Genomic DNA, 11205 nt, shown 5'->3' with positions numbered 1-11205 from the left:
AAACAAATAGATATTAAACTGTTACATCTTTATATTTTACATTATATATATATATATACACACACATATATATACATATATATTAATATATATATTTTATATTATATTGTACTCTATATCCAGTCCATTGGAAAATTCTACCTTCAAAACCCCTACCTACAAAGGCTCTGTCTACATCTATAAGGCAAAGACCTTATCCAAACATTACTCTAAAGCACAAGACAACACCATCTTCTGTCTGTATCACTATTATAATAATCTTTTAATAGAGAGCAGTAAAATTTCATTTTAAGTTAGTTATCTCTAAAATCAGCTAAAATCTTGTAAAATAACCTTTTAAAGTCTTTACCGCTCTATGTTATACATATGTATACAGACATTTCCATGTTGTTGTTATGTACTGTCAAGCCAGAACTGAACCACAGCTGACCCTCCAGTGGGTTTTCAGAGACAGTAATTTACACAAGAGGAGGTTGTCCCTCCTTCTCTTGCAGAGAAGTTGGTGGATTCAAACCACGTGTCTTTGGGATTGCAGCACCATTTCTTATCACTGGGCCACCAGTGCTCCCTATTTTCATAGTACATGTATAATCGTAGAATTTGATAAAAACATTCTCTTTGATATAGATTGGGATGTGTTGAACAGGGAAGTAATATCTTTGGCTTTTTAAACTTTGTTTTCCTACCATGTGCACAAAATTTAAATTCAGAGAAGTGTATGTGTGATACATTACAAATTATATATCACAGAAAAGCACTGCATATGTCATCCTACGTGGACAATTCTCCCCCATAAATAACGAATGTAGAGTTCTCATGCTTTAGAAATGAAAATTGGATCTCAGAAGTGAATAATGTGTTTAATGTCAAAAGCTAGCACCAGGAAACTACAATATGAAGACTTATTCATTTGCTCATGCAATTAGTTAGTTTAATGCCTTTCATAGAGAGTTCTGATGGAGCAGTCCTCGGAGAGTTGCACTGTTAACCTAAAGGTCATGCCTCTCTGGCAGTTCAAATCCACTAGCAGTTCCTTGGTAAAAAAAAGGAAGTCTCTTTATTGTAATTTAGGTCTCAGAAACCCAGTGGAAGATCAGCTGTAAATTCGATTCATTTGTTTCATAATTACTTGGTGCTTTTGTAATACAATATATAACAAACTGGTGTTTTAAAAGACTAGTACAAATAAAAAAACTCCTCACAGTACAGATACATTTAAACTCAGAGTGGCTCTAGGGAGAGGAGAACCTTTGTCTGTTACAACTTCTACTAGATACAAGTAATCCATGAACCTATAAAAGTATTTGTCTCTGCTTATCTTTCTCTTCTGTCTGTGCATGTGTGTGTATGTGCTTGTGTATGTCTGCTCTAGTGTTTGTATAAGTCAAAAGTGTTAAGAACTCACAGTTTTCTGAGATTATGACTGTAATAACACAATTTTAAAGACCTTTTATTTCCATAGAGTCATATAAATAGATACATTTATAGGAGTTGGAATTTCAACAGGAAGATACAAATGAATCCTTAACAACTGGTAATATTAATGTCAGTATTTCCCACACATTCAGCTTGGGAAATTTAATTTCTGTTTACTATTTTTTAACTCTTCCTGAAAATCTTATACATGCAAGCATTTTGAGAGATATAAAACATCTTACCTCTCTTCTCTCAATATTTATTCTTGGTAGTGCTATTTATTTTGCTTCTTTTTACTTACTGATGTTTGGAGAAGTACGAGTTTTTGATTCTTACTAGTGATATTTTGGCCTTAGTAATCATGGAAGTAGCACAAAGGCATCTGTTACAATTAATTCAAAGAAGAGCAGAAAGTACTGCTTCTGAATCCAATGAAAAATATCGATCTTATCAAGGCTACAGCTATTCTCTTGAGACTTGGCTTCAGCAAAATGCTAAAAGGTGTAAGTTCTGAAGTAAGCTGAAAATCTATAATTAAAGCTTGTGTTTCTTTTCTGTTAGAAGTAAGCTGAAAATCTATAATTAAAGCTTGTGTTTCTTTTCTGTTAACACAATTGCAATACATTCTCCCTTGGGAGCCATGTATACACTGGAGAGCAGCACAGACATTTGGAGAGGTACAACAAATAGGCTATGCTCTTGAGACTCAGTTGATCACAGAAGGAAATCAAGTGTTGTAAAGTTGCTCAGATCCACATTCCAAATGCTAGAATTCCACTCAAAGTAGAACCCTTCTTACTGGCACTAGAACAGAGTGCCACTTCATTCATTCTTTCCACAAGTATTTAGTGAGTTTATCTTATGGGAAGACACAGTCCTAGATACTGAGCAGAGTACCCAACAAAATCATTCTTGTCTTGGGCAAGAGAAAAGCAAATATTACAAAGAGACATAAAGAAGTAAATCTGAGAAACTAAGTGTAAGTGACAAAGTCTTACGTGACCAATCACTCTTTCCCAAACACCTTCCAAACTGTGGCTCTTTCCGTCATCTCATGTGTTTCCTTTGGTTCATATATTTGTTTCTTTTGTTCCTCTGTTGTTGTTGTTATGTGCCGTTGAGTCACCTGAGACTCATAGAGACCCTATGTACAACAGTCTTAAACCCTGCTCTGTTCTGTGCCAATCTCACTATCTCTGACACACCTACACCCATTACCCCAGTCACTGAATCAATCCACCTCGTAGAGGGTCTTCCCCTCCTGTGCTGTCCCTCTTCCCTCCCAAGCATGATGTCTTTCTCCAAAGACGGGTCACTCCTTGCAACACGTCTGAAGTATGTCAGACGAAGCTTTAGAATCCTTGCCTCCAAGAAGCAGCCTGGTTTCACCCTCTCCAAGACAAACATGTTTGTTTTCTTTGCAGACCACGGTATATTAAATACTTTTCTCCAGTATCACAGCTCAAAGGCATCAATTCTCCTTCTATCCTCCCTAGTCATTGTCTACCTCTCTGATGCATAGCAAGTGATTGCAAAGACCATGTCCTGAATCAGGTGCACCTTAGTCTCCAGACTGACATCATAGCTCTTCAGTACTCTGAAGAGGTCTCTGACAGCAGACTTCTCCAACACAATACTTCTTTTAATTTTCTGGCTGCTTGTGCCAAGAAGTGTTGATTGTGGAGCCCAGCAAACTAAAGCTGTTAACAATCTCAATCTCTTCACCATCTATCATGATGCTGCCAATTAGCCCAGTGGTGAGAATCTTTGTTTTCTTGATGTTGAGCTTCAATCCATATTGAAGGCTGCAGTCCTTGACCCTCTGCAGCAAGCACTTCAGGTCCTCCTAAGTTTCAGCAAGCAGGGTTGTGTCATCTGCCTTTCAATCTTTTATATTCCTCTAAGAAATTAAAAAGCATATTGCTTCATGACATTTTTCTTACTGTGCTTGAAATGTATCTGTAAACATATATGAGTATACATTTGATATAGAAAGTATTAAGCCTTTTCCATTGGAATCTAAGTTTGACAAGGTAAGGAATTTTATTCTTTTCCTTGCTACATCTCCAATTCATCTTGCATTCTAGTAATTCAATGAACAATTTCATAGTGAATTAAGGAGAAAAAAGGGTTTGGTTGGTTTTTTTTTTCTAGTTGTGTATGAAAAATTAATGTTTGGGAGAGGAGAGGTATAGCATGAGCAGGAAAGTTTTTCAAAAGCTTCAAATAGATGCACAATATCACCTTACAAGTTATCAATTATAGAAGAATATATATAGATACACACACACAAAATTATACACACACACACACACACATGTTGTTGTTAGGTGTAATAGAGTATAAGATGACTCATAGCGACCCTATGAACAAAAGACCTCAACATTTGCATAACTTTCATAGTGTCTCCATGTTCATAGAGTTTCTGGAGGCAAGCTCTTTCAGAAGTGGATGTCACTCCTGCTTCCAAGCTTGTTTTAATCTGGGATCTCTACCAAACACTGTGCAAAATGGGTAACCATTATTGCATTTGACACATCAGTGTCACAGTCTTTAACATCACAACAATCATGAGTTACCTCTGTACAGCAAATGGACAGACCAGTGCTAATGGGTAAGGAGGTAGGGGTGGGAATAGGTGGGGGGTTGGGTAAGGGGTAGGAGTGGGAATTGGTGGAGGGTTGGGTAAAGGGTAGGGTGGGAGTTGGTGGGGGGTTGGGTAAAGGGTAGGGTGGGAATTGGTGGCAGGGCTGGGTAAGGCGTTATGGTTGGGCATAAGTAGGGCATTGGGACAGGGGTTTGGTGGGAATAAGTAGGAATTAAGGACAGAGTTTAGGGTTGGGAGTAGGTAGGCTAAATATGAAGATTTAAACAAAAAGACAGTTAATACTCTCGTTAGATTGTTTCTAGTTAGGAAAATGAAATATGAGGCAAGATAAGGAATAGAGCATGGAGTGCTGAATACTTTCACAAACTTCTTTAAACAGTGTGAGTGGAGAAGCAGGTTGAAGAAACCATTAAGCTTACCTTAATTGGAATTGAGTCAGATGAGTAGAATGGAAGGAAATTGGAAGGATGGGATTGTGATTTTAGATGGATAGAAAAGCAAGGCTCATCAGCAACCTGTATTGTTCAAATGACACACCTTGCTTGTCAAAAGTGAGGAGGACCTAAAAGTACTTGCTGTAGAGGATCAAAAACTGAAGCCTTCAATATAGATTGTATCTCAACATCAAGAAAACAAAAATCCTCACCAATGGAGCAATAGAAAACATCAAGAAAGATGGAGAAAAGAGTGAAATTGTCAGTGATTTCACCTTGATTGAATCTATGGTCAATATCTTTGGTATCAGCATTCAGATCTGAGGATGTACCTCGTTGGGAAAGTCAGCTGTCAAAGATATCTCCAAAATCCTAAAGAGCAATGATGTTAGTATAAAGACTAACAGGTGCCTAAGTCAAGCCACAGTCTTCTCTATCATTTGTTATGCATCTGAGAGAAGGGCAATGAATAAGGATAATGGAAGAATAGAGGCATTTGAGGTGTGGTGCTGGAAAAAAATGCTGACTATCTCATGGACTTAAAAAAAAACAAACAAACAACTGATAAGGCTTAAAGAAAGTGCAACCAGAATGTTCCCTGGAGGCAAAACTGGCAAAGCTCCATTTCACATACTGGAGATATTTGTTAGGAGAGGCTATCTTTGGAAAGAAGCATGGTGCTTGTAAAGATGGAGGGTCAGAGTAGGAAAGGAAGACCATCAACAAGACGGGTTGATACAGTGTTTGCAGCAATGCACTCAAAGGTGTCAAGGATAATAAGGATGGTGCTGGCTATGACATAGTTTCGATATACTGTTCATCCAGTCACTATGAGTCATTTACAACTTGATGACACTTAACATCACCACAGATGGATGACTGTATTTTTGAAATATCAGCTAGGCAATGAGTAAACATGCATGGGAAAGGAATTATGAATAATGATAAAGTTGTGGTTTTCTCAGATTTCTCAGTCAAAGGCAGAAATGACAATTTATGAGATAGAATAATGGAGCCTGGAAGGAGGATGGTAGGAACAATTCCATTCTGGGTATCTTTGATAGAAGGTGGCAATTATGGAAGATTGGAGGACTACTTCTATGCTTCCAATAGAGAAAATGGATGAGATTAATTAAGTCCTCCTTTGTGATTTAGGAGAAAAATTTTAGGTTGACATGGCCCAGAAAACAACCTATTGTTTTATCAGTGGATGTGAGTGGTGGAAACGGAAGAAATATGCAGTGCACATTTACTATATGTTCAAATAATTACTCAGACCACCTGAACTATACTACCTCGTCAAATAAAGCTGTCATCCCATTGCTCCATGGTTGGAAACATTCTTTCATACTGCAAAAGCAATAGAGAAATAGTTTTCCAATATTTATTGAAAACCAAGTAAAGTCTTGAGTGAAAAAAAAATAAAAATTCAAAGTATAGTGATTACCATTCTTACAATATTCCAGTTAGCTCACAAAGTCTAATAAGATATGCTCATACCATTGTTGTGGTTTCTAAAGTTTATAGTCTATGGTATATTTATTCCATGTATTTTACTTGGTACTCTCTCTGTGCATCTAATGGTATAGCTGTTGCTACTTACAGCAATGCTGTGGTATATGACCCAGAAGTACCTTTCAGATAGAAAATTCCTCATCTGTCAATGTAAGGGAACAACTGTTGTTGGTATGTGCCATCAAGTCACTTGTGACTCATAGCAACCCTATGTACAACAGCCCTAAACTCTGCTCTGTCCTGTGCCAATCTCACTGCCTCTGACACACCCATCCCGATTACCCCAGTCACTGAATCAATCCACCTCATAGAGGGCCTTCCCCTTCTGCGTTGTCCCTCCACCCTCCCAAGCATGATGTCCCTCTCCAAGGTCCGGTCTCTCCTTACAAAATGTCCAAAATATGTTAGATGGAGCCTCAGAATCCTTGCCTCCAAGGAGCCACATGGTTTAACCCTTTCCAGGATGAATCTGTTTGTTTTCCTAGCAGTCCATGGTACTCTCAATACTCTTCTCCAGCACCACAGCTCAAATGCATCAATTTTCCTTCTATCCCCCTTAGTCATTGTCCAACTCTCTGATGCATAACAAGTGATTGTGAAGACCATGGCCTGTATCAGACACACCTTAGTATCCAGAGAGACACCATTGCTCTTCAGTACTTTAGAGAGGTCCCTAACAGCAGACTTTCCCATCACAATACTAACTCAAATTTAAGTTACTGAGAATTTGTCTATCCTCTAAGGAATTATCTTGTCCCACATTATGCCCTATTCCAGTGGGTAGGACATATCCAAAATATATCACAGCAGATGCAAACGTCTAACTCTTTTTTAACAATCTTTGTCATTACTTAAAGGTAATAATAGCTCTTACAAAGTTAGAAAGCATGAATATATAATTTATATAGAGAGATTTAAATATATAGTTTACTGGAGTTCATCAGAATTCATCACTATTCAACCTCTTTCCAATTATCCCTTTCTTTTCCTTCTTACATGTATTGTGTCTAGAAACATTGTATAATAACTCTTCCTGCCTGCAATTTGTTTTCCAGTCCATTTTCCTGGAATCCAAGAAGAGACATCAACATAGATATAATAAAACAGTGGTTGACAAGAACAAAGTACTGAACTAGAGCACAAATCCAGGCCTGCTGATACCAAAAGTTTAATTATTCCAGACACTGCATTCATTTACTGTCCTGAAAGATAAGAGCCACATCATTTTTGTTTATGATATCAAGATACCAAACAGTGCATCTAATTTAAAAGCATCTGTTCCAATAGGAATATGTATTTAAGTAATCAGAAATAGAATAAATATGTTCTTCTACATTGAATCATTATGCATATCATGATTTTACAGTATGCTTTTCTGTAAGATTTTTTTAACAGCTTCTTTCACATCTTTATTTTTCAAACTGTAAATGAGGGGATTTAACATAGGGATCACCATCGTATAAAAGACAGAGACAACTTTGTCCTGTTCCATCGAGTAACTAGATGTTGGACGCAAATACATGAAAAGAATTGTTCCAAAGAATATGGTGACAGCAGCGAGGTGAGAGGCACAAGTGGAGAAGGCTTTGTGCCTTCCCTCTGCTGAGGGCATTCTCAGGATGGCAACGAGGATGCATAAATAGGAAACAAGCACGATGACGACACAGCTGATGACATTGAAACTGGAGAAAGCCATGATCACGATGCCATTGATGTGAGTGTCAGAGCAAGAGATTTTTAGCAAGGGTGGGGTGTCGCAGTAGAAATGGTTAATTCTGTTCGATCCACAGAAGGATAATCTAAAAGTCATTCCCGTGTGGATGGCTGCATTCCCAAAGCCTGCGAAGAATGAAGTAGCTACTAGTAAGAAGCAAATTCTCCCGGACATGAGAACTGGGTATAGAAGAGGATTCCAAATAGCTGCATAGCGGTCATAGGCCATCATGGCCAACAGGAAGCACTCAGTCCCTAGGAAGGAGCCAAAGAAGTAGAACTGGGCAGCACATCCATTGAAGGAAATGGCCTTATTCTCAGACACAAGATTCTCCAGCATCTTGGGAGTTACAGACGAAGAATAGAAGGCGTCAACAAAGGAGAGACTGCTGAGGAAGAAGTACATGGGGGTGTGGAGACAGGGATCAAGCTTAATCAGTATGATCATTCCCAAGTTACCTACCATGGTAGCCGTGTAGATTGATAGAAATAATATGAAAAGAAAAACTTGTAGATCTGGGTTGTCAGAGAGCCCTAAAAGGATAAATTCTGTTGCTTCCGTTTGATTTCCACCATAAGCCTCTTTCAAATATTGTGTCATTTGGGCTAGGGTAGGAAAAAAGATAGAACAGACGTTTGATGAGCTGAATACATAACGAAGCTGTAAACATCTTCTCACTACCAAATACTCCTGTGCATTGCTGTACAGAGGTAACTCATGGCTGCTGTGATGCTAAACACTGGGACACTGATGTGCCAAATGTGAAAATGTGGTAATGGTGGACAGTGTTTGGTGGAGCTTCCCAATTAAAACAAGCTTGGAAGCAGGAGTGGCTTCCACTTCTGAAATGGCTTGCATCCAGAAGCTCTGTGAAGAGTGCTCAGGTCTTTCATTCATAGGGTCGCTATGAGTTGTGTACAACTCGACAGCATCTAACAACAATAAAAACAGCATACTCTGACAGGAGCGAAAACTGAAAAGCATAGTGCAATATGTACTGAAGAACTGCTTATGACTACTATGTGTATTGTTGTTGTCATCATCACTATGTACTGTGAAATCAGAAGAGACTCATGACTGACTCTCCAATGGGCTTTGAAAGGCTGTAAATCACATGAGAGAAGATTGGCCATTTTTCTCCAGTGGAGCAGCTGGTGGATTGAAACCATGTGACTTTGGGTTGGCAGCTCAGGTTCTCACCCCTAGGGTTCCAGAGTTAGGACTATGGGTCATTTTGTTGTGTACTATTGAGTTAGAACCGACCCACAGCTGACCCTCCAGCTAGTTCTCATTGGCAATCAGAGCAAAGACATATTTCATAGGCACACGGAAGGAGATTTCTCGTTTTTCTCCTGTGTAGCAGTTGGTGGATTTGAATTACTGACCTGGGGGTTGCCAGTGCAACTTGTTATCATTAGATCACCATTGTCTACTAAAGTCATGATTTTCAGCTAGTAATTGAGTAATAATTAACCATAAAATAAGGCCCCTTTTGACAATATGTTTTTAAATAGTAACAGAGAAATACCTTTGAGATTTAAATTTCTATCTCACTCATTCTCATTCCCATCAAACTGGCTCTGACTTATGGAGGGTCCTGCAGTGGGTTTCGGAGGCTGTGAATCACATCTTTCTTGTATGTAGCTGCTGGTGGATTTGAACCATCAAAATAAGTGCAGCCTTTGGTTTGACGCTACAATTCTTTACAGACTGCGCCACCTGAGCTCCCTAAATTTGATTATGTATGAAAAATTATCTAATTCATATATAAACATCATTTATAGACACGATTTCTGAAAAAAATTATGATGGGGTTAATTCAGACCACTAATATTCTTTCTAACTACTAATGAAAAGTATACAAGATATTAAAACTAGCAATATGATTAACAACATCAGGGGAAAGACTTGACTCTAGAAGAACAGATGTTAAAAATTTATATCATTGATGACCACAGAAAAATACTAAAGAACATCTATTTACAGTTCAGCAAATTACAATACTATGCTAAATTCCAAAAAAGAGCATTCACAGAAAAAGAAAAGTAAAATAACAATTGACATTTTCCACCCAATACACTGCTCACTTTTGAAGGTATTAGGGGAAATTAGAAGTAGCTTAAACAGAAATCATTTTATTTCTGGCAAGGCTTAACAAACACTAAAGTAAATTTTAAGTGAGTGCAGATTCAAAGTCTATATTTTCAAAAGTTGGTTGCTAAAGGATTTCATAAAATACTATAGAACATGGGAGAGTCTAAAGAACATTATGTGAGTGAATTAATTCTGACTCAGTAAGCACAAATACTACATTAGACCATTACTGTAAAAATGACATCATAACAAATAACATGTATAAAATTCAAAAGGCGAAGGGTTGGGCATCATGGGGGCTTAGAGTGAGGTGTGTCACAGGTAGGAGAAAATCACTGGCATGGCAGAGTTTGGAAAAAATTAGGAGAGATCCCAAGGATACATAAGGTTTAGATGGATTTTTCAAAAACAATGTATATGAATGATGATATGAAACACAACTTGAATGAAAGGATGTGTGAAATACAATATACAGGAATGAAACACAATAGATACAAATTTTGTAAGGAACCAAAAGAAAACTAAAAAGAGGAAAATGTAAATTACCAAGATTTAGCAATAATCAAATACATGACAAATTATATCTAGATATATCTGTATTGAGTCTTTTATTTCAATGATTTAGAAAGAATTATTTGTACTAACTTGGGAGGGACCAGAGAGCATTATGTTGAGTGAACTAGCTCAGTCCCAAAAAGGACAAATACTGTATAAAACCACTATTGTGGAATGAGTTTGAGGATCCAAGGCAGGGAGGAGGGTGGAAAGAGAGGTGTGAGGATGGGGAAGTAGGGTGTTAATCACAGGGTTGCACAAATTAATGGGTGGGTGGGATGAAGGAAATGGGAAGGATCTTTTGTGAAAAACAATGTATTCAAACTTTGGAAATAAATCAGTGTAAAATAAAGAATCATTTGTACATTGAAGGGGAAAATCATATTATCTGAACTAGATAAAATAACCATTTAGCCTCTGACCTCTTCAGAATGCATTTCACACCAATAGACAATGGTGCAGACAATGTTTTCACTAGGAAAAGAGGACTTTGGAATGTCATTTCAGTTAAGGATCACTAACACAAAAATTATGATACAAGAAGTCAGAAGACAGTAGATCCCTTCTTAGAAATGCCTCATGATCAAATTTAAGTTGTCAAGAATTTTAAACAGGAAAAAGAGTTCTGCCTAAAATGAACACTGAATCCCCTTATGTCTGTGAAAAGTGAAACTGCAGAGCAGAATTTTGCTAGCGTAAACCAGAACAAATTCAAAACCATGATCCAACACATGATTGCAGAGGTTGGACAATTTGGGAAGGATTATAGTAGGATTTAATGCTTTTTAAATTATTTTATATTGCCTATCATAGAGCTCCCTGATTGAACAAGTGTGGAAGGAGGAGTGGCGTCCACTTTCATAATAGCT

General features: G+C 37.7%; 1 protein-coding gene across 1 annotated transcript; it reads right to left on the bottom strand.

Annotated features, from left to right (window-relative positions):
- Positions 1-7333: 7333 nt before the first annotated feature.
- On the bottom strand, positions 7334-8287 carry LOC102871242 (olfactory receptor 5AP2-like). The gene has a single exon (XM_006892275.1). The coding sequence runs from the start codon at positions 8285-8287 to the stop codon at positions 7334-7336; it is 954 nt and encodes a 317-aa protein (XP_006892337.1).
- Between the last annotated feature and the right edge of the window lie 2918 nt (positions 8288-11205).

This window comes from Elephantulus edwardii, unplaced genomic scaffold, assembly GCF_000299155.1.
Source record: "Elephantulus edwardii isolate Elephantulus edwardi_28Jun2011 unplaced genomic scaffold, EleEdw1.0 scaffold00113, whole genome shotgun sequence".
NCBI classification, from domain to species: Eukaryota; Metazoa; Chordata; class Mammalia; order Macroscelidea; family Macroscelididae; genus Elephantulus; species Elephantulus edwardii.
This window is presented reverse-complemented; position numbering and strand designations above follow the sequence as displayed.